Source organism: Lepus europaeus, chromosome 12 (assembly GCF_033115175.1).
Source record: "Lepus europaeus isolate LE1 chromosome 12, mLepTim1.pri, whole genome shotgun sequence".
In the NCBI taxonomy this organism is placed as follows: Eukaryota; Metazoa; Chordata; class Mammalia; order Lagomorpha; family Leporidae; genus Lepus; species Lepus europaeus.
The window spans coordinates 7,205,195-7,227,332 of record NC_084838.1 but is presented as its reverse complement, the minus strand read 5'-3'; the positions used below and the strand labels follow the sequence as shown (position 1 = coordinate 7,227,332).

The window sequence follows — 22,138 nt, the reverse complement described above, 5'->3', positions numbered from 1 at the left end:
CACATGTGTCTATGTCTGGACACCTCACATGGGGTCACGTGTGTCTGTGCCTGGACACCTCACATGGGGTCACATGTGTCTGTGCCTGGACACCTCACATGGGGGTGACGTGTGTCTGTGTCTGGACACCTCACATGGGGTCACGTGTGTCTGTGCCTGGACACCTCACATGGGGTCACGTGTGTCTGTGCCTGGACACCTCACATGGGGGTCACAGTGTCTGTGCCTGGACACCTCACATGGGGGTGACGTGTGTCTATGTCTGGACACCTCACATGGGGTCACATGTGTCTGTGCCTGGACACCTCACATGGGGGTCACATGTGTCTATGTCTGGACACCTCACATGGGGGTCACGTGTGTCTGTGCCTGGACACCTCACATGGGGTCACATGTGTCTATGTCTGGACACCTCACATGGGGTCACGTGTGTCTGTGCCTGGACACCTCACATGGGGGTCACATGTGTCTGTGCCTGGACACCTCACATGGGGTCACGTGTGTCTGTGTCTGGACACCTCACATGGGGGTCACGTGTGTCTGTGCCTGGACACCTCACATGGGGTCACATGTGTCTATGTCTGGACACCTCACCTGGGGTCACGTGTGTCTGTGCCTGGACACCTCACATGGGGGTCACATGTGTCTGTGCCTGGACACCTCACATGGGGGTCACGCATGTGTGTCTGTGCTTGGACACCTCACATGGGTGGAGTCATGTATGTCTGTGCCTGGACACCTCACATGGGTGGAGTCATGTGAGTCATGTATGTCTGTGCCTGGACACCTCACATGGGAGTCTCGTACGTCTGTACCTAGACTCCTCATGTGAGGGGGGTCACATGTGTCTGTGCCTGGACACCTCACGTGGGGGTGACGTGTGTCTGTGTCTGGGCACCTCACATGGGGGTGACGTGTGTCTGTGCCTGGACACCTCACATGGGGTCACATGTGTCTGTGCCTGGACACCTCACATGGGGGTGACGTGTGTCTGTGCCTGGACACCTCACATGGGGTCACATGTGTCTGTGTCTGGACACCTCACATGGGGGTCACGTGTGTCTGTGCCTGGACACCTCACATGGGGTCACATGTGTCTATGTCTGGACACCTCACATGGGGTCACGTGTGTCTGTGCCTGGACACCTCACATGGGGTCACGTGTGTCTGTGCCTGGACACCTCACATGGGGGTCACATGTGTCTGTGCCTGGACACCTCACATGGGGGTCACGCATGTGTGTCTGTGCTTGGACACCTCACATGGGTGGAGTCATGTATGTCTGTGCCTGGACACCTCACATGGGTGGAGTCATGTGAGTCATGTATGTCTGTGCCTGGACACCTCACATGGGAGTCTCGTACGTCTGTACCTAGACTCCTCATGTGGGGGGGTCACATGTGTCTGTGCCTGGACACCTCACGTGGGGGTGACGTGTGTCTGTGTCTGGGCACCTCACATGGGGGTGACGTGTGTCTGTGCCTGGACAACTCACATGTGGTCACTTGTGTCTGTGCCTGGACACCTCACATGGGGGGGGTCACAGGTGTCTGTGCCAGGACACCTCACATGGGGGTCACATGTGTCTGTGCCTGGACACCTCACGTGGGGGTCATGTGTGTCTGTGCCTGGACACCTCACATGGGGGTCACGTGTGTCTGTGCTTGGACACCTCACGTGGGGGGTCACGTGTGTCTGTGCCTGGACACCTCACATGGGGTCACGTGTGTCTGCTCCTGGACACCTCACATGGGGGGGTCACGTGTGTCTGCTCCTGGAAACCTCATATGGGAGGGTCACGTGTGTGTGTCTGTGCCTGGACACCTCACATGGGGGTCACATGTGTCTGTGCCTGGACACCTCATATGGGGGTCACATGTGTCTGTGCCTGGACACCTCACATGGGGGGATCACATGTGTCTGTGCCTGGACACCTCACACGGGGGGATCACATGTGTCTGTCTGGACACCTCACATGGGGTTCACATGTGTCTGTGCCTGGACACCTCACGTGGGGGGTCACATGTGTCTGTGCCTGGACACCTCACGTGGGGGTCACATGTGTCTGTGCCTGGGCACCTCACGTGGGGTCACTTGTGTCTGTGCCTGGACACCTCACATGGGGGTCACGTGTGTCTGTGCCTGGACACCTCACATGGGGTCTCATGTGTCTGTGCCTGGACACCTCACGTGGGGGTCACATGTGTCTGTGCCTGGACACCTCACATGGGGTCTCATGTGTCTGTGCCTGGACACCTCACATGGGGTCACATGTGTCTGTGCCTGGACACCTCACGTGGGGGTCACATGTGTCTGTGCCTGGACACCTCACATGGGGTCACATGTGTCTGCCTGGACACCTCACATGGGGGGGGTCACGTGTGTCTGTGCCTGGATGCCTCACATGGGGAGGTCATGTGTGTCTGTGCCTGGACACCTCACATGGGGGGGGGTCACGTGTGTCTGCTCCTGGAAACCTCATATGGGAGGGTCACATGTGTGTGTCTGTGCCTGGACACCTCACGTGGGGGTGATGTGTGTCTATGTCTGGACACCTCACATAGGGGGTCACGTGTGTATGTCTGTGCTTGGACACCTCACATGGGGAGTCACGTACGTCTGTACCTAGACACCTCATGTGGGGGGTCACATGTGTCTGTGCCTGGATACCTCACGTGGGGGTGACGTGTGTCTGTGCCTGGACACCTCACATGGGGGTCACGTGTGTCTGTGCCTGGACACCTCACATGGGGGGGTCACGTGTGTCTGTGCCTGGACACCTCACATGGGGGTCACGCATGTGTGTCTGTGCTTGGACACCTCACATGGGTGGAGTCACGTATGTCTGTGCCTGGACACCTCACATGGGAGTCACGTATGTCTGTATCTGGACACCTCACATGGGTGGGGTCATGTGCCTTTCTTCTTGAGACCAGCTCACGGCATCCGTGGCTTGTCTGGAGCACGTTCTGTCTGTGCACTCGTCCAGCAGTTGGGGCAGCTCTTTCTTGCCCTGGTGGGGGCTGCAAGCTGCGTATGCTCTCTGTGCACTTGTTCCTATGGCTTTCTGTCGCCGTGTGTCATGTTACAGTCACGGGGGAGCCATTGCAGAGGTCCTCATCTGCTTTGCGCAGGGGGTGCCATACAGGTCACCTCAGAGCTTCTCCCCAGGTGCAGGAACTTGTCTTGACCCTCTGCCAGTCATGACACCCTTCTAGCTCCATGTGTGTGGATGGCATTCACCGTTTCTAATAGCTGCGTAATACCCCAGTGTCTGGACATGCCATAACTTTTTTCAGCAATTCCCCCTTGATGGCCTTTTAGGTTGCCTCCAGATTTTTGGTACTGCAAACAGCGATGCAGTAGATGTCTGAGTCCATGCCTGCCCCCGTGTCTGTGTTTGAGCCTGTAGAGCTGTGTGTACAGTCTCCCTACACTCTGCCTTTGTCAGGATCACTGTGTCAGTCAAATGCTCGTTGTGCTCTTAAGGGCGTCATGTCCAAACACATGAGCCAGGATTCAGAAAAATTTCCTGAAAAGACAGTATTGGGATAATTAGCAATTTTTGAACGTAGATTGTGTATGAGACCGCACTGCTGCATGCCATGAATGTATCACTGTGAGAGAATGGTCTTGTTCTTAGGAGATACATCCTGAAGTATTTCAGATGAGGAAGTGTGAAATCTATATTTTACCCTCATTGGCCCAGAAAACAATGCACGTGTCTAATTACATGCGTGGTGGTAGCAGCCAACACGGGCTGACACGTTGCCACTGAGGCTTGGTAAAGGCTCAAGAGAGTCCCTCGTACTACTTTTGCAACTTTTTTTAAAAAATAGGTTTGATGTTTTTTAAAAAAACAAACAGTAACACTTTTCAATGAGTTATTGGTAGAATGCTTTCCAAGAGCGCAGTGACAGGTCCACAGGGGGTGACGGCTGACGGTGGTGACTTCCTGTTGCTAAGCTTCTGCCTGTGATGTGTACATGGCCAGCCCGTGTTTCCCCATGGCTCGGGAGTTTGTCTTAGGAGTAGCTCTTTGGAGCTGGTTGCTTTTTGCCCCATGAGTCCTGCTGGTCATGCCTGTAGGAGTGGTCGAGGTGCACACTTCAAGGCGTCTGTTGGCGCACACAGCACTGGCTTGCCTGTGTGGAGTCTGTGGCTGTGCAGGGAGGATTTTGTTGCTAAGGGGAAATACTGTGTTCAGTGCCTGCAGCAAACATGTCGTTTTCTTTTTGGCCAACCAAGTGTCCACACAGCACTTTAGGGCTACTTTGTGAGGTGCTCCTCCAATAGGTCTCTCCAGTCTGTAGGGTTCATCCCTACAGAAAATGGTGGAATGTGTGACCACCAAAAGCTGGGGTCATAGGGTTCCCCAGCCAAGGAGGGCAAGGAGTGAGGATTCAGACCAGCCTAACTGGGCATCTGATTTGAGGCCATATTTCCCATGCCATTGGAGACTTGTTGGGCCCCACTGCTGGGTGAGTCTGCTGCCTGGGGACAAACGTGGAGGCCTTGCTGTCTCATTTCTGCCAAGGCTTTTAACACAACTGAAGCCAGGGGCATTGCTGCTGAGTGGTCCCCAGAGCTGGCTGTGGAGTGTGGCGTGACCTGTCCAGCCCGGGAGGGGTTGCTCAGGGTGTGACTCGGCCTGAGGATTTCTGCCTGAGTGTCTTGCGTCCCTGGAGCCTCGCTCCGCACGTTCTACCTTTTTTGGCCAGAGTTGTGAGGCTAGGAGTGGAGAGGGTCTTCTGAGAACCCTCACTGTGTCAGGGCCGGCCTGTTTCAAGTCTAATGACCTCTGTTGTTTGTTTTGAATAAGACACCGGGACACATTTTCCGACTTGGGGAATATTTGAAAGTTGGACCAGCCAAAAACTACAAAATGTAAGGTCCCAGTTTTAATAAATCACTTGCAATTTCGGTAGCAAACCCCAGAGCCGATGGCAGGATGGGAAGGAAGTTTTCTCATTTTCACATGAGCAGCCACTTGGTTCTCTTCCTAAATGACATTGCAAACATCCTGCCCTTCTTCCAGATAGGGAGGTAACTTGAGCAGCAGGAGAGATTCCCAAGGCCCTCAGAGCTCAGATCTCCTGTTTTCACAAGGCCTTCCTGTTCCCTGGCCTGACAGAATTAACCCAGTATGAGGACCACTTGGCTACAGTCAAGTGGTCTAGCACTTGGGCCTGGCAGAAGAAATGCTGCACTGCCCTGGGTGTAGCTCCGGGCATTCACAGGCCTTTGGGACTTGAGGGTGACCTGGCCTCTCGACGCCCAGGTGATGAGGGCAGATCCATGTCAGGCCCATGGCAGGTGCCCCCTTGACCCAGAGGTGGAAAAGCTCCCTTACTCTGGCAGTGGCGGCGTCTGTCCCCTGTGCCAGGCCCTGAGAAAGGGCACAAGAGGCTGTCCCTCGAAGCCACCTGCTCACCTCCCCTTCCTCTCTGCTGAGCGGATGCTGGACTTTACTCTGCAGCCCTGAATTTACCACGAGCTGACCGCTGCTCTGCGTCTAAGCCGTGGCTGAGGTCACAGCGCTGTGCTGTGTGAGCTGTCGCTGTTCTCCAGTGCATTCCCGACACGAGGGATTTGCTGGCTCAGTGTAGCAGCCTCCCTTAGTCTCCTCTAGGGCAGCGGCAGCTTGAGTTCCTGGATTCGGCCGAAGCCGTGGTCCCTTACGTCCTAGCTCGTGTGTGGGTCAGCAGCCAGAGCTTCACCCACCTGTACACGTGCCCATCCACAGGACTGCCCTTTGGTCGCACCACAGATATGTAATCACAGACACACAGATGCACAGGCATACATAGACACACAGATGCACATACATACATAGACACAGGCACACACGGACACACAGACACACAGACGCACATACATACATAGACACAGGCACACACGGACACACAGATGCACAGGCATACATAGACACAGGCACACATGGACACAGACACACAGATGCACATATGTACATAGACACAGACACATACAGACACACAGACACACAGATGCACATGTGTACATAGACACAGACACACACGGACACACAGACACGGAGATGCACATACGTACATAGACACAGGCACACATGGACATACAGACACACAGACGCACATACGTACATAGCCACAGACACACACGGACACACAGACACGGAGATGCACATACATACATAGACACGGACACACAGACACACAGATGCACATGCGTACATAGACACAGGCACACACGGACACACAGACACACAGATGCACATACATACATAGACACAGGCACACACGGACACACAGACACACAGACGCACATACGTACATAGACACAGGCACACACGGACACACAGATGCACAGGCATACATAGACACAGGCACACACGGACACAGACACACAGATGCACATATGTACATAGACACAGACACATACGGACACACAGACACACAGACGCACATGTGTACATAGACACAGACACACACGGACACACAGACACGGAGATGCACATACATACATAGACACGGACACAGACACACAGATGCACATGCGTACATAGACACAGGCACACACGGACACACAGACACACAGATGCACATACATACATAGACACAGGCACACACGGACACACAGACGCACATACGTACATAGACACAGGCACACACGGACACACAGATGCACAGGCATACATAGACACAGGCACACACGGACACACAGATGCACAGGCATACATAGACACAGACACATACGGACACACAGACACACAGACGCACATGTGTACATAGACACACACGGACACACAGACACGGAGATGCACATACATACATAGACACGGACACAGACACACAGATGCACATGCGTACATAGACACAGGCACACACGGACACACAGACACACAGATGCACATACATACATAGACACAGGCACACACGGACACACAGACACACAGGTGCACATACATACATAGACACAGGCACACACGGACACACAGACACACAGATGCACATGCGTACATAGACACAGGCACACACAGACACACAGATGCACATGTGTAGATAGACACAGACACACACAGACACACATACATACATAGACACAGGCACACACAGACACACAGATGCACATACATACATAGACACAGGCACACACGGACACACAGATGCACATGTGTACATAGACACAGACACACATGGGCACAGACACACATACATACATAGACACAGGCACACACAGACATACAGATGCACATACATACATAGACACAGGCACGCACGGACACACAGACACATATATGCACATACATACATAGACACAGGCACACATGGACACAGCCACACAGATGCACATGTGTACATAGACACAGGCACACACGGACACACAGATGCACATACATACATAGACACAGGCACACACGGACACACAGGCACACAGATGCACATACATACATAGACACAGGCACACATGGACACAGCCACACAGATGCACATGTGTACATAGACACAGGCACACACGGACACACAGGCACACAGATGCACATACATACATAGACACAGGCACACATGGACACAGCCACACAGATGCACATGTGTACATAGACACAGGCACACACGGACACACAGACACACAGATGCACATACGTACATAGACACAGGCACACACGGACACACAGGCACACAGATGCACATACATACATAGACACAGGCACACACGGACACACAGGCACACAGATGCACATACATACATAGACACAGGCACACACGGACACACAGATGCACATGTGTACATAGACACAGGCACACACGGACACACAGACACACAGACACACAGACAGCTGCATAGTTACCGAGCCTCTGTCAGGTGTCAGGCGTTCTCCACCTCTTGTCTTGAATTTTTACCGAGAATTCCTAAATTGGGTTATTGTCACCTTTTTCTTGATGCGGCGCTGAGACTGGGGAAGGGAAGTCGCGTCAAAGAGAACATTGCTGTGGCGTGACAGTGTCCAGACACACCCCAGCCCCTGCCGTTCACTGCACTGCCTCAGGTTGTCAGTGGACGGCTGTCCTCTTGCCCTCACAGGCTCCCAGGCTCCCTGCTGTGCTCCCCTGCCTGCCCCCTGGGCCTCTGTGGGCTGACATCTGGGGGCGGATGGGCTCTGGGAAGTGAGCTCAGTCTGTCTTCCCTCGTGGTCACCGGGAGGGTGGGCGTTTTCTCCACGGGTGACTCCAGTGCCTCTTCAGCTGGCTGTGCGGGAGAACCTTTCCCCGTTTTGGTTTCCAATCTGTACTTTAAGAGAACACAAGGCCAAGGCCGTGTCACACTGCGGTCGAAGCCTCAAGTGCTTGCTCTCAGCTTCTGGATCCCCTCGTGGGCTGGGGGAGTAAACAGTCGGAGGTCAGAATGGCCCGTGGATGAGTCTCACGGTGCTCTGCCGTATAATTTAGGGGAGGCAGCAACTTCAGAAGAAAAGTATAATTTCTAGAAACCACAGTTTTAAAAGATATTTAAATTTAGGGTAATAGATAGTGTCTGTTTAGCATTCTAGTGTTTAATATTCCCTCGCAACTTTTAAAGCTGGTATAAAGGACTAAACATATAAAATGTCCAAAATATAAACGTTCTTCTTATTCCCAGCCCCACCCTCCAAGCAACTGTTGGCTTCGAGTTGAAAGTTGAGTTGAAAGTTCACCCTACGTTCAAGGAGGAAGGGTGTGGATCCAGACTTATGAAGACAGAAGGGATGGGAGAGACGTTTTAGAAACTGACCCCGAGGTGCCCGCCCTTGGGCCTCGCATGTTGTGTGGCAGGGGCGAGCGTGGCCTCCCGTGAGTGTGTGTTTCTCTGTGCGGACCCCGTCCACGTGTCTAACGCCGCCTCCCTTCTGTTGCAGAGCCAGATCACGCTGATGGACATCCCCGTGTTTAAAGCCATCCAGCCGGAGGTCTGTACTGCGTCCTTCACGCTCGGCTGCTGCGGCCGTGACCAGCAGACAGGGGCTTGGTTTCTCTCCTGAATCCGCGCTAGCTGCATGTTACCTGTCTGACCTCCCCCTGCCCCCTTGAGCCAGGCTTTCGGGCTCTCCAGGAACGCTGCCCGTCTGGCCACACTGCAGGGCAGAGCAGCTGGGGCCCAGGGGCCTCCGTGCCGGAGACTCAGGCCTGGGCACACTGCTCCCTCCCCCTGCGCGGAAGGGCCCGTGCAGGATCGCTTTCCGGAGAGCAGTCGTTTTGTAGATTCCCGAGATCGGGTGGCAGCCTTGTTTCTGGTTTTGAAACCAGTTGCCACAGCCAAAAGCATACATATTTACATGAAAAGCATATGTGCATTTGAGAGGTGGCATATTCAATAAAAGGAAAAAGTTAATTTTTGTGTTGAAGGAGAAAATTCCTGGAAGTGTTTGGCGGCAGACCGCGAGCGTTAGTCATTTTGCCCAGGGTTCTGTCTCTGTTAGCAAGCGGCAGAAACCCACATCGGAGGGGCCGAGAGGGCGGCGCAGGACCTCTCTGCGGACTCCATGGGCCCCGGGTTTGGCGGCCTGGCAGCCGCCCGGGATGTGAGCACCCTGCTTCTGGCTTTTGCCTTCCCTCCTGTCTGCCTTCCTGTCCTCACACATGGCCCAGCCTGGCCTCCCCATGGGGCCCACTTTATATGACCCCCATTGAAGCCACGGTCCCACGCCCGGTCCAGCCCAGCTCAGCTCCTCGTGTGTCCAGAACTGGCTGAGAGTATGCATCAAGCGGAACTGGGGACCCAGGCTTGTGAGTGAGGTGCAGTCCCAGAAAGAGGGGGGCAGGGGGTGTGCGTTGGGAGAAGAAGCCAGGAAGCATCGGTTGCAACCCGGTGACCATGTAGACATCAAGAGGGATGGCAAACCCAGGATCAAACAGGACCAGGATCTCCAGGCCTCCTGAGCAAACCGGAGGAGGCCTGCCCTGTGCTGCACTCAGCATTTATGGGAAGACACAGCAGTGATTTGTGTCTGCGTGTTGTACTCCTGGGGCCTGGGGAGCAGAACTGAGTTTGCTGCGTTGAACTGGGTGCCGTCCCGTCGTTGCCTTCCGTTGCGTTGTGTCGTGCCGTGATTCATGCTTTCTCATTGGCAACAGCAGTCCACTGCCTGTCGGAGCCCTCGGGGATGTGGTTGTGCGATGGCTGCCTCGGTTCCCAGCCCAGGCTGCTCTCATGCTGTTCTCTGGTCTGGAGCACGTGTGAATTCCGGGCTTTGTTCTCCATCCTGAATGTCAGGGAAGGCAACCCAGCCTGCATGAGCCCTGAACCCGTGTGTGCCCAGGAGGCTGGCGCCACTCCCCAGACTCAAGGGGGAGGGAACAAGAGGGGGGGTGACTTGGCAGGGACCTCATCAGGGCATACTGTACTTCAAGCTGTGACAAACGGACAAATGTTGGAGTGGAGGCGTTTTGTAAGGTACAGTCGTGGCTGTACCTTGGTGTCACCGGGCAGCCTTTGACACACACAGGTGTCCAGGCCCCACCCTAGACCACAGAATCAGAGTCTCTAGAACCCAGCCAGCCCTGTTTGCTCCGAGTTTGCCAGGTGATCCCGGTGCTGAGGCAGGACTCAAGGCCAGCTGCTTGAACGTCTCAGATCCGCAGCGTTAGCTAAACGTGGAAGAGCTTGTCCCTCCTGGTCAAATCCAGATTAAAAGGATGCCCCAGCCTCTTCACTCTTGTTATTGCTGGCAGACCAAACACTGGAAGTTCTCTTGGGGGTGCCTGCCGTGTTGTGGCTGGCCCACCCCGGCACTGGAGGGCACAGATAACGCGTAGCTGGACCTTTGATGTAGGCGGGACTTGCCGGGTGGCCAGTGCCCGAGAGCACGTGAGGGGCCGGGCTCCCCAGGAGTTCGTGAGACGTATGCACCGGCGCCTTTCAACCCTGTTTGTGCATCTGAATAGCTGAGGAGTATTTGTGAAAACCTACAGGTGTCTGGGCTCAGAGCTTGTGGTCGAGGGGGCTGAGGAGCCAGTTTTTGGACAGCTCCCCAGTGGTGCACAGAGCTGATGGTTCTAAGACTAATGATGGCGGTTTGCTCTGTGACGTACTCGTTCCGTGAACACGTGTCCTTGCCTGGTGACTAAGCTTGCTCTCAAGTGGTTCCACATAATCGCAACAGTATTGGCCATGGATCACATAGCCAGGACTTGAACCGGGTCTGAGCCCAGAGCCCAAGTGCTCAACCACTGCTTCAAGGTCAGGGGGTACTGACCTTGTAGGGACGTGGTCCCCACCTCCTGTGCTGCACTGTAGCTGTCACACCAGGGCGCCGTTGTCTGGAAATCAACTTTATAAGCCCTTCCAAGGCCGTTAAGATCCTTCCCGGTTGGGGTGCTGCTGCTGGCTGGATTTAGATATGGAGATTTGGACTTTGGGGGTTTCCCTGGATGGCAACTTCTCCCAGTTGGTCTTTTTCCCAATCTGCTCCAGGTCTGTGCTTCGTCTGCCCCCTAGGAAGTTGCCAACATGCAGTTTGCCAACACTGCCTGTTAAAGGGGAGCTTGGGGTACTGAGGTCAAAAAGGAAGGCCCGACAGGGACTGACTCCTGCTGTGGGGACCTGGAAGGCTAGGAGTGCCGTGAGGCGTTACGGGGAGACGTGGAGATGGCGCTGGGCAAATGCTCCGGATCGTGGGATCAGCGTGCACAGAGGGTGTGTCAGGGGGGTGCACTGGTGCTGGAGAGTTGGCCTTGAAGGCTTCTAAAGCTCCCCGCCCTGGGGTCTTTGAGTCTTGGTGCTGCCAAGAAGACGGCACCCAGTGGCGGAGTAGCGGGCACTGCCCTTGCCCGTGTGGACCCTTGCCTGTGTCCTTGGTTGGTCTGCCAGCCCTGCAGACCTCAGCTCTGGATTCGAATGGCTCATGGCCTGAGCACAAGTTTGGAAATGGGTGGGTGCTGATGTGGACTTGGGACTGCTGGGGGTCTGGGCTGGTCTCACTTCCCCACTGTTGTGTGCAGGCACTAGGCCAGGCACTTAGATGTCTCTGCTTTGATCCTGACGACACCCTTAAGAGGCACTGCTGTTCTTATCTTTGTTTTATTTTTTTAAAGATTTATTTATTTAGTTGAAAGTCAGTGTTACACAGAGAGAGAAGGAGAGGCAGAGGGAGGGAGAGAGAGAGACAGACAGAGAAAGAGGTCTTCCATCTGCTGGTTAACTCCCCAAATGACCACACTGGCTGGAGCTGCATTGACCCGAAGCCAGGAGCCAGGAGATTCCTCCAGGTCCCCCACATGGGTGCAGGGGCCTAAGGACCTGGGCCATCTTCTACTGCTTTCCCAGGCCATAGCAGAGAGCTGGATCAGAAGAGGAGCAGCCAGGACTCGAACCAGCACCCACAGGGGATGCCGGGACTGCAGGTGCTGGCTTTACCAGCTATGCCACTCTGTTTTATGTGTGACAGAAGCTCAGATGTGCTGAGAACTGTACGTTGCTCCATGGTTACCCTTTTACTCCTCCACTGCCAGTAGTAAGTGACCCCCAAGTTAGCGGCTCTCAGCAGCCAGCTTCTAGGGTGAAGGGTGCAGGTGATCCTGGCTCAGAGCCTCAGGAAGTTGCAGCCAAGACAGCAGTTGGGCCTGGGTCCTGTGAAGGCTCGGCTGGGGCTGGGAGACGTGTTTCCAAGGGGTCTACGCGCAGTGCCTGGCGTGTCAGGACCAGCCGTTGGCAGGGGCCACTGTCCTGTGTCACGTGGAACGTCCCAGAGGGCTGTGTGACCATCCTCGTGCAGGGCGACTGGCTTCCCCTCACGTGTGACCAGGGGAGTGACACAGAGCTGCAGTGACTCACGGTCAGGCCTTCGCAGTCACACCCTGCCAGCCCCACAGCGACCCGTTCATCTCAAAGGTCAGCCGCATTCAGTGAGCAGGAGCCCACACGGGGCTAGTCGGGGGAGTGACAGTCACAGGAGACCTCGTGGAGGCGCTACCACGGCCCTCAGGTCAAAGTGCAGGTTCAGCTGGTCTGACTCTGGAACTTCAGTGCTTATGGCTCCGCCAGTCCCAGCTGTGTGGCCTTGCATAAGTGACTTTGTCTCTCAGGGTTCCAGTTTCTTCATCCATAGAAGGGGGTTGGTAAGAGTTCCTCCCCCAGGAGGGTTCTTGGGGAATTAAGTGAGAGGAGACAAGTGGAGCGCTCAGCACAGGCCTGGAGCCTGGTAAAACTTAGCGGCAACCAGTCTTGAATCAGGAGTTCTGATATGCCAGTGTTCCAAGTGGCAGCTTAGCCCACTGCCCCAAAATGCCTGTTCCTGCCCCGCCCCCCCGAACTTACCTTTCCTGTGACATTAGTGTTGTTTTTGGTTTTGAATAGTGCCTCTCTCACTTTTCTTTTCAATTGTAATGAACACATGATCTTCCATCTGCTGGTTCACTCCTTGAGTGGCCACAGTCTCTCAGGCTGGGCCAGGAGGAAGCCAGGAACTCCATCTGGGTCCCCTATGTGGTTGGCAGGGGCCCAAGTACTTGTGCCGTCTTCCGCTGCTTTCCCAGGCACATTAGCAAGGAGCAGCATTGGAATCAGCAGCTGGGACTGAAGCTGGTGCTCCAACACGGGGAAGCCGGTGTTGCAGGCTGCGGCTTAACCTGCTGCGCCACAGTGCCAGCCCCACGCATAGATTTTATAGATCCTGTGTGTCTCAATCAGTTGTAGTCACCATTCCTATTGATGCATTAAATTGTCCTTTTTTCTTTTTTTAAAGATTTATTTTATTTATTTGAAAGACAGAGTTACAGAGAGAGGTAGAGACAGAGAGAGAGAGGTCTTCCATCTGCTGGTTCACTCCCCAGATGGCCGCAGTGGCCAGAGCTGCGCCGATCCAAAGCCAGGAGCCAGGAGCTTCTTCTGGGTCTCCCACACGGGTGCAGGGCCCAAGCACTTGGGCCATCTTCCACTGCTTTCCCAGGCCACAGCAGAGATCTGGATTGGAAGTGGAGCAGCCGGGACTAGAACCAGCGCCCGTATGGGATGCCAGCCCCTCAGGCCAGGGCGTTAACCCGCTGTGCCACGGCACTGCCCCTAAATTGTCCTCTCTTACCCGGAGGGGCCCTTTCATTGTGGCTCCTGCACCTTCTTAGCTGACCCCATTAGGTTGTTTTGTTTTTGTTTTTGTTTTTTAATAGCTCCCTTGCTTTCATACACAGGGTCGCGCTGTACATTCCCTGCTGCAGATCTGGAACCAGGCCTTCCTTCAGGGGTGCGTGTTTGTTTCAGTGGAACCTGGTATTTGGAGACCACAGTCTGGGGGAGGCCAGCTCGAATCCCGTTTTGCCATTGCTTGTTTAAGCTTTGGTGGACGGAGACAGGAAATAGTTGTCTTTGGAACAGAAAGTGTCCTGAGTGTGAGGGTAGAGGGTGTTATTTCTCCGTGGTTCTCTCCCGCCTCGTCCCCCTTCCCGGTGGGGAGGTAGGCACTTCCCCACCTGTTGATGTTGGGCTTGGCCCTGTGACTTGGCTTTGCCAGAAGAACGTGGGTAAGAGTGAGCGTGCAGGTGCTGAGCCAGGCACAGGCCTCCCCAGGCTCCTGGGAATCTCCACTTTGCACAGCGCATGTTCGCCTCCGCCCCCAACCGAGGGCGCTGCAGATGACCTGAGCTGACCCAAAGCCTGGACTGCAGACTCACCCCGCCACGCCCACGTGACCCCACAGGAGCAGCGAGGCCTCAGAGATGTGAGGACACTGCCGTCCTCGGCATCTGAGCTCTGAGTTTGCTGCACCACCTGATCTTGGCGGAGACCCCGCCAACACTGACTGCTTCGTGCAGTCAGACCCAGTGTTGTCAGATTGTTACCTGACTCCTTGATTTTTATCTGGCTCATTGCACCGTGACAGTTTTGCTTCCTAATGTTACAGAATATTTCTTCTGTGTTATTTCATCACAGATACAGAAAAAAATACTTCAAAAGTAATACCAGCGTCATCACTAACCAGCAGAGGGCTGAAGTCAGATCTTTCTTTGCAGTTCTTGTTTGTTGCTAGGTTTTTTTTTTTTTTTTTTTAAAGATTGATTTATTTATTTGAAAGGGAGAGGTACAGAGAGAGAGAGGGAGATCTTCCACCCACTGATTCACTCCCCAGATGGCCACAACAGCTGGGGCTGGGCCAGGCCGAAGCCAAGAAGCTTCATCTGGGTCTCCCACCTGGGTGCAGGGGCTCAAGGACTTGGGCCATCTTCTGCTTTCCCAGGCACATTAGTAGAGATCTGGATTAGAAGTGGAACAGCTGGGATTCAAACCCGCGCTCATACGAGGCACTGGCATCGTAGGCTGCGGCTTAACCCATTGTGCCATGATGCAGGTCCCAAGTTGTTAGCTTCTTTTCTCCTTGTCTCCTCTCACTCCTGCCACTTAGAGCCCAGTGTATCTTCTTCCTGACTGCCCCCTAGGGGTGTTGGAAGCACCAGGGCAAATGAGGAGGGTCCTGCTCACTTGTTCTGGTGGTCGGGGTGCTGAGAGGCCCTGCTGTGACCCCAGTGCCTGGACCCAGTTGTCCCAGGGTATTTGTTGGGTGAGTGGAGGACGGCTGAGCCTGGGGCAGGGAGCGCTGTAGCACGGCATTATCTGGCTGCGTGGGCTCCTTTCCCCAGGCCAGAGCAGAGCCAGGAGTGGTATTACCAGGGTGCCCGTTCTGCGGTGTAACCACTTCCCCCAGTGCCAGGGGAGGGCAGGGTTCTGCGTGTGAGCCGAGCTGTTTGAAGATTCACATTTCCAAATGCTGTTGATCACTGAGCAGGGAGCTGTGGCTTCTCGTGACTTCTGCCCATTTCTGCAAGGGGCCGGGGGGTGGGGTGGGGCAGAACCATGTTCTCCCAGGGCTTGGAGGAAGCCAGGCAGACGATGACTTAAGGATTGGCAAAGAGGGAGGAAAATGGAAGTTCTGAATATGGAACTATAGCTCCCCCGCTCACCGACAGTAACCGACTTTGCCAGAGTTGCCAAGGCAGCACAGGTGTAGCTTTGCAGCCTGGTAGCTCACAGCTGTGTTGAACTTAGAAGCCGTGATCGCCGTCGGCCCTCTTGCCCCCTGGGTGGATTGGGCTGCAGGGCCCGGATGGGTCCTGGCTGCCAGGGCTCCAGGCGGGGCTGCATTGTGGTTGAGTTGCTCTGAGGGACCCAGCCTCCAAGAGGCTGTTTCCAGGGTGGTGGTTTGTCCCCACCAGCGTCCCCAACCAAATCTGCCTGTCACCGTGCCCAGTTCCCAGCCTATGGAATTACAGGCCCCGCAGTGTCTCAGAGGCCGGTCTAAATGTCAGAGCTGCTATTGTCTCATTTTCAACAGGGAGCAGCATCAAGGGGGTGGCCCTGGCAGAGCCAAGCTGTGGTCACCAACCCTGCACAGCATCTGGAGGGCCACGTGCTTTGACCCGGTACCATGGGGAATGAGTCCCTGCCTCACCCTTCCAAGCTCAGAGACGCTGGACAAGTTCTTTCCTCTCCTTGGACTTTAGAAATAGAGATAGGAATAGGGGTAGGGGTAGGGATAGGGATAGAGTGTGTGTGTGTGTGTGTGTGTTGGGATCATTGTGTTTTCCTTAGGATGAGCAGCTGAGAACCTAGAGCAGTGGGCTCCCAGTCACTTGGGGCTGTTAGTTTTACACTTGATCTTAGCCAAAAGGCCGAGAAGCAGTGGGGCTGTTAGTTTTTACCTGCATGGTTGGAACAGGCTCTGTGCATCACCAGGGTGGCCCATGCTCAGGAGAACATTCAGTGACGCCTCACAGGAGCCCATGCCCCCGCGGAGGCTGCCTGAGAGGCAGAGTGGTGACAAGCATGTGCTTGGGTCCTTCAGGCCTGGGTTTGCCTCTTGGCCCTTGGACATCAGGGAGGCTGAGGTCTGGACCAGGCGTTGCATGCAGAGCCCAGAGGGTCTGCACTGTGAGTGGGAGACCAGCTCTGCCTTGGTGCTGGGCCCAGGGCCCTGGGTCTTGAAAGTCGAAGGGGACCAAATCTTACTGGTGATTTGGGGAGGAGGTGGGAGTTGGGAAGGGGGTGTCAGGCAGAAGGAATACCCCATAGACAGACGGTGTGTTTAACACAATTTAGTACCGCGGTGGGGCCTGGCTTCTGGGGAGCAGCAGGGAGAGCGGCTTTTCTCTGGGTTCTGTGCTCTACCAGGGCCTCACAGCCGGGGACAGGGGCACGTGCTGAGGCTTCCTGAGGTCAGGGCGTTGGTCCCCTGCCCTCTGCGGTGGTGGTGTGCCGAGTCACAGAGGCCAGGGCATGGGTGTCCAGTGGGCCTGGACGTGATGGAAGTGAACCGCAGTGGGTACCAAATTCATGGAGGTGGGAAACTCCCCAAGTGCCTGTGTTTTTTCCAGTCTTCCTGCCACCTGCACCTGTTGTCCTATCCCCACCGCCAGACTCCCCGGAAGCCAAGCAGGGGACCTTGGAGCAGCCCAGTGAGAGCGAGGCAGTCTGTGAACACAGAGCAGAAGAGACATAGTTGGCCACAGGGGCATGAAGGAGAGGGGGAGGGGGAGGGGGCAGGAGGCAGGGAGTGTGTCCAGGGGAAGGCGTGTTTGCATAAGGGAGCCAGGAGAGCAGGGTGGTCGGAACATCATAAGACAAAGGTCTGGGTGCACCGGTGTGTGGAGTACGGTAAGGGTTTGTGATGGCTGGGAAGTGTATCTGGGTCTCTCCCGGAAATACAAGGACCAGAGGTGAGGTCAGCAGCAGAGGAGGTGCTTCAAGGCATGGGGAACAGAGAGCCAGAGGCCCAGCCCCGTGAACTGAGTGTGCCAGGTGCCTGGCGCCCTCCAGGGACACGTCATGGGAGCTGGGTGGAGACCCGGGTTGGGCAGGGGAGGGAAGCTTAGTGGTGCCAGGCGGAGGCGTTTGAGCTTATCTTTCTAGCTTTGGGCTTTCGTGAGGGGTTTGATTATTTGAGAAGCAGAGAAAAAGAGAGACAGATAGAGGTCACCCACCCATCTGCCGGTTCCTTTCCCAAATGCCCGCAACAGCCAGGGCTGGGCCAGGCCAGAGCCAGGAGCCTGGAACTCAATCTGGGTTTCCCACATGGGTGGCAGGGGCTGAAGTGCTTGGGCCATCTCTGCCGCCTCCCAGGGTGTGCGCTGGCAGGAGGTTGGAGTAGGGAGTGAACAGGGAACTTGAACGTAGCCACTCAGATATGGGTGGCAGGTGTCCCGTTGGTCTCATAAGCACGAGGTAAGATGCCTGCCTCGCTGAGTGACTTAAAAGGGGAGTGACAAGGGCAGGTTAGTGTTAGACCGTTCATCTACCTGGGACAGAAGCACCTGGAGGCAGAGAGGCTGGTGAGGAGGGGCGAGGCGGGCAGGGGAAGATCTGAGGTCAAACGGTCAGCGAGGATGCTACGAGGGCCCTACCAAGAAGAAGCAAGCTGTGTGGGCGGAGGGAGAGGAGTGGGCTGTGTGCCTGTGGAGGAGGCAGGGAACATGGCCTAGGGGTAGGAGGAGGCTGACCCTGGAGGCCAAGGAGGCTTCGGCCGCGTTTCGTGGTGGGAAGGGAGGCTGGGGGCTACAGACTGCCTGGAAAACTCCAGAAGGGCTGAAGGACCGAAAGGCAAGAGGAGGGCAAAGCACAGACGTGGGTGGTGGGGCTGAGGTCGGGCAGGACGGAGCACGGGACAGAAGGATTTCCGAGTGCTGGGCCTTCCCGGTGGAGTGACTCTGGTGACCCTTCCTGGAGGGTGGGGGCTGTGCCTTTGGGAGCTCGGGCTGAGGCACAGGAGGATCCTGGGTGAGGAAAGTCCCTGGAAATGATGGGAGAAGGGGTGGTGGGACGGGGGGAGAGCAGAAGGCCAGAGAGTGTCTTGGAGCAGGGAGCAGGCAGCAGCGTGGCGGGGCGCGGAGGGGTCAGGGATGGTTCAAGCTTCCCAGGAGAGAAACCGTGGGTCTAGGCCAGGGGTGGGGAACATCCAGCCCGTCGGCAGTGTCAGGGCCCTCAGAGTCTTTCTGGCCGGCCCTGCCAAGGCAATGGCAGGTGGGACTCAATTCAATGTGTCTACAGCACGCTAATGTTGAAGTTGACAGTTTTGTTTATAAATATCCAGATGGCCACTGGCAGAGAAAAGGTGCCCCCCCCCCAAGTCTATACTGAGCCTCGTGCAGTTAGCACTGTTGTCACCAGCACCTGGCCCTGGCCTCGAGACACAGGCGGCGCCCTCATTGTTGAAGCCAGGCAGGCCAGGGGTGGCCTGGGCTGGCAGTGGTCCTCGTGTCTACTTCTTGCTGTCTGTGGAGGGGACCTGCTTGGGGGGTCAGACCTGGTTAGAGTGGGGAGGGACCTGCTTGGGGACAGACCTGGTTAGAGCGGGGAGGGACCCGCTGGGGGGACAGACCTGGCTAGAGTGGGGGGGTCCTGCTGGGGGGACAGACCTGGCTAGAGTGGGGAGGGACCTGCTTGGGGACAGACCTGGTTAGAGTGGGGGGGGACCTCTGGGGGGGGGGGTCAGACCTGGTTAGAGTGGGGAGGGACCTGCTGGGGGGACAGACCTGGCTAGAGTGGGGAGGGACCTGCTGGGGGGGCCAGACCTGGCTAGAGTGGGGAGGGACCTGCTGGGGGACAGACCTGGCCAGAGTGGGGAGGGACCTGCTGGGGGGACAGACCTGGCTAGACCTGAGAGAGGAATAGCGTAGTTGGAATGGTTTGGACAAAGTGGGCGTTATGCTCCCCCTCCCTTGATTTCATCCTGCCCTCTGTCGGGCTGTTGCTTGAGCCCTGGGCGCGAGACTGGGCCAGCCTGTGTGGGGCCCTTCCTGACCTCAGGAGAGGGGCCTGCAGGAGCAGAGGCTGCCCTGCGGGAGCACGGTCTCTCTGGGCTGTGGAGCGCGTTGCAGTTGAGGAAGACACAGCCGTGATTCGGGGAGCTGACCCTGCGGCCTCTTGTCTGGACGCTGTAGCTGCTCTCAGGGAGCAGGCATTCCAGAAAGCCGAGGTCAGTGCTGGACGCGGGACAGACCCTGTGTGTCTCTGCTGCTCCTTGGACTTGCAGCGCTGGGCCCCGGGAGGGAGGCAGGACGCGGTGGCCCGCGGGCAGGCGTGCATCTGGGGAGGAGATGGGTTTCACTGACATCATTAAGACCCCGGCTCAGGTCACGCGCCGGGCAGTTTCCTCGGCCCACTCCCTTCCCCGCACCAGCCCGGATTTAGCTGCTGCTGCTCTGAATGATGGCTGCAGCCTTCCTCGTGTGCCCGCCACCCACAGCGTCCTCTTTGGAACCATGGATGTCCCTGCCCTGCCCAGAGCCCTCGTGGCTTTGCATGCCCCTGCCTCCTCCGCGTGGTCTGCCAGGCTCAGCAGCAGACCCCGGCCTCCCATGGCTCTACCCCGCCACTGCCTTGTGTCCGTATCCTGGATCTTTCCCTCGGCAGGTAGAGAGCAGAGAGGGCTTGGGGGAGGGCTCTGCCCCTCGCCCACCCTCACACAGCCTCTGATTTCTTCCAGGCAGTGTGTCTCAACTTGCATGAAAGGTGATGACTTTGTAGAGCCTGGATGGTTACTTGTCCAAAGTCTGCCTCCCTCTTAGATGATAAACTCTGGAAACACAGAGGTCATGCTGGGACCCAGCACGGGCCTGGTGTTCTTTGTTGCTTGCCAAGTGACTTCAGGGTGCCGCAGTGGCTGTAACTGTGTCCCCTTGGGTCCTCTTGCCACTGGGCGGTAGGGGGCAGTGCAGGCGCCCTTTGGCTGGGGCCAGGGCACAGAGGGGATGGCTCCCAGCTTAGGGCTTGCACCGGAAGCCTGAGCAGCTGTCTCTCTCATCTGTGACTGCCCCCAGTTCACTTAGTTATTTGTGCTTCATTTCCTAGTGATTGTTACAATGGAAACAAAGTAGAAAAGGGCTTCCCTCCACCTCTGCTCATCATGGGGGTAGGGTGGAGGTTGGAGCCCCTCCCTGGGCCCCAGGACCTGCTGGAGGGTGGTGAGGGCGTGCGGGGACAGGAGTCCGGGCTGGCAGCAGACGCAGGCCAGCAGCACGCTGCATCCAAAGAAGCCAACACTTCAGGACTCATTTTTCTCCCTCCTCGACTGTGGATATGACGTTAGTGCTGGTTAGAAGCCAGATTTCCTCTTAAATGAGTTAATAACACAAAACAGAACCTTTGGTGAACAGCTGTTTTCGCCCACGGGGACTGCAAGAGAAGGAGGGTTTGCCTGGGCTCCGGTTGCGGGAGCCCCTGTGTGGTTGTAGGCAGTTTAATGGAGGGAGCGGGTGGTGGCTTTGGAAGCAGGAAGGTCTGCATGTGCACCTGGCTCACCACTCTCTGGCTGTGCCTCCACCTCCCTGTGGCTCCCTTTCCCAGTCTGTACGATGGAAACGATGCCCCTCTCCTCGGGTCGTGATGGCTCTGCGGAGGCAAAGGGCCTTGTGGGGCCTGGAACATGGTGCAGAATCAGTAGGCAGGGTGCATGAGTTGAGCTCCGAAGGACCCCGGGCCACTGTAAGCAAAGCTCTGCAAGGCAGGACCTCTTCTGTCCCTACTGTCTCCCCTCCCCAAGCCTGAGTAGTGCCCGAGGCACTTAACCTCTCCGTTTCAGTCTCTGTGTCTGTAGAACCAGAGACGATGGCTTGACTGCTCAAAAAGCTGGGCATGAGATCTGAGTAAGGTATTTTCAGCTTCATTTATTTATTTTGTTTTCATTTATTTGAAAGGCAGAGAGAGGGAGAGGGAGGGAGAGAGGGAGAGAGAGTAAGTTTCCATTTGTTGGTTCACTGTCCTAATGCCCACAGCAGCCAGGGCTGGGCCAGTCTGAAACCAGGAGCCGGGAGCTCCATCTGTGTTTCCTCATGGGTGGACGGGGCCCAAGCGGCCTCCCAGCTGCCTTAGCAGGAGGCTGGATTGGAGTGGAGAAGCAGGGACCTAAACCAGACACCCCATGGGATGTGGGCCTCTCGGTGGTAACCCAACGGCCGCACCAAATCCCTGCCCCTGTTTTCAGCTTTGTTGTGGCGTGATTGGCATATAAAAATGATGCATATTACAGCAGACAGTTTGATGAGTTCTGATTTACATGTAGATCTGTGAAATGACAGCTGCACACCCAGACCCGAGGTCTCCCCATGGCTGGCACTGCCGTCCTCCCCACTCCCCTTTCTTCCTGAGACCACGTAGTGCATGCCCTTCAAGTTCGGTCGTCTAGTTCAGAATTTTGGCTTTTTTA

At 56.0% G+C, this 22,138-nt stretch overlaps 1 protein-coding gene across 6 annotated transcripts in view; it reads left to right on the top strand.

The window, feature by feature from the left end:
- RALGPS1 (Ral GEF with PH domain and SH3 binding motif 1) overlaps positions 1-22,138 on the top strand; it is a 260,164-nt gene that overhangs the window by 54,495 nt on the left and 183,531 nt on the right. For all 6 annotated transcript variants that reach the window (XM_062207519.1, XM_062207517.1, XM_062207516.1 and 3 more), the window contains exon 4: positions 8,873-8,923. In XM_062207519.1, coding sequence (XP_062063503.1) covers positions 8,873-8,923 — 51 coding nt within the window. The remainder of the gene's footprint in view (positions 1-8,872; positions 8,924-22,138) is intronic.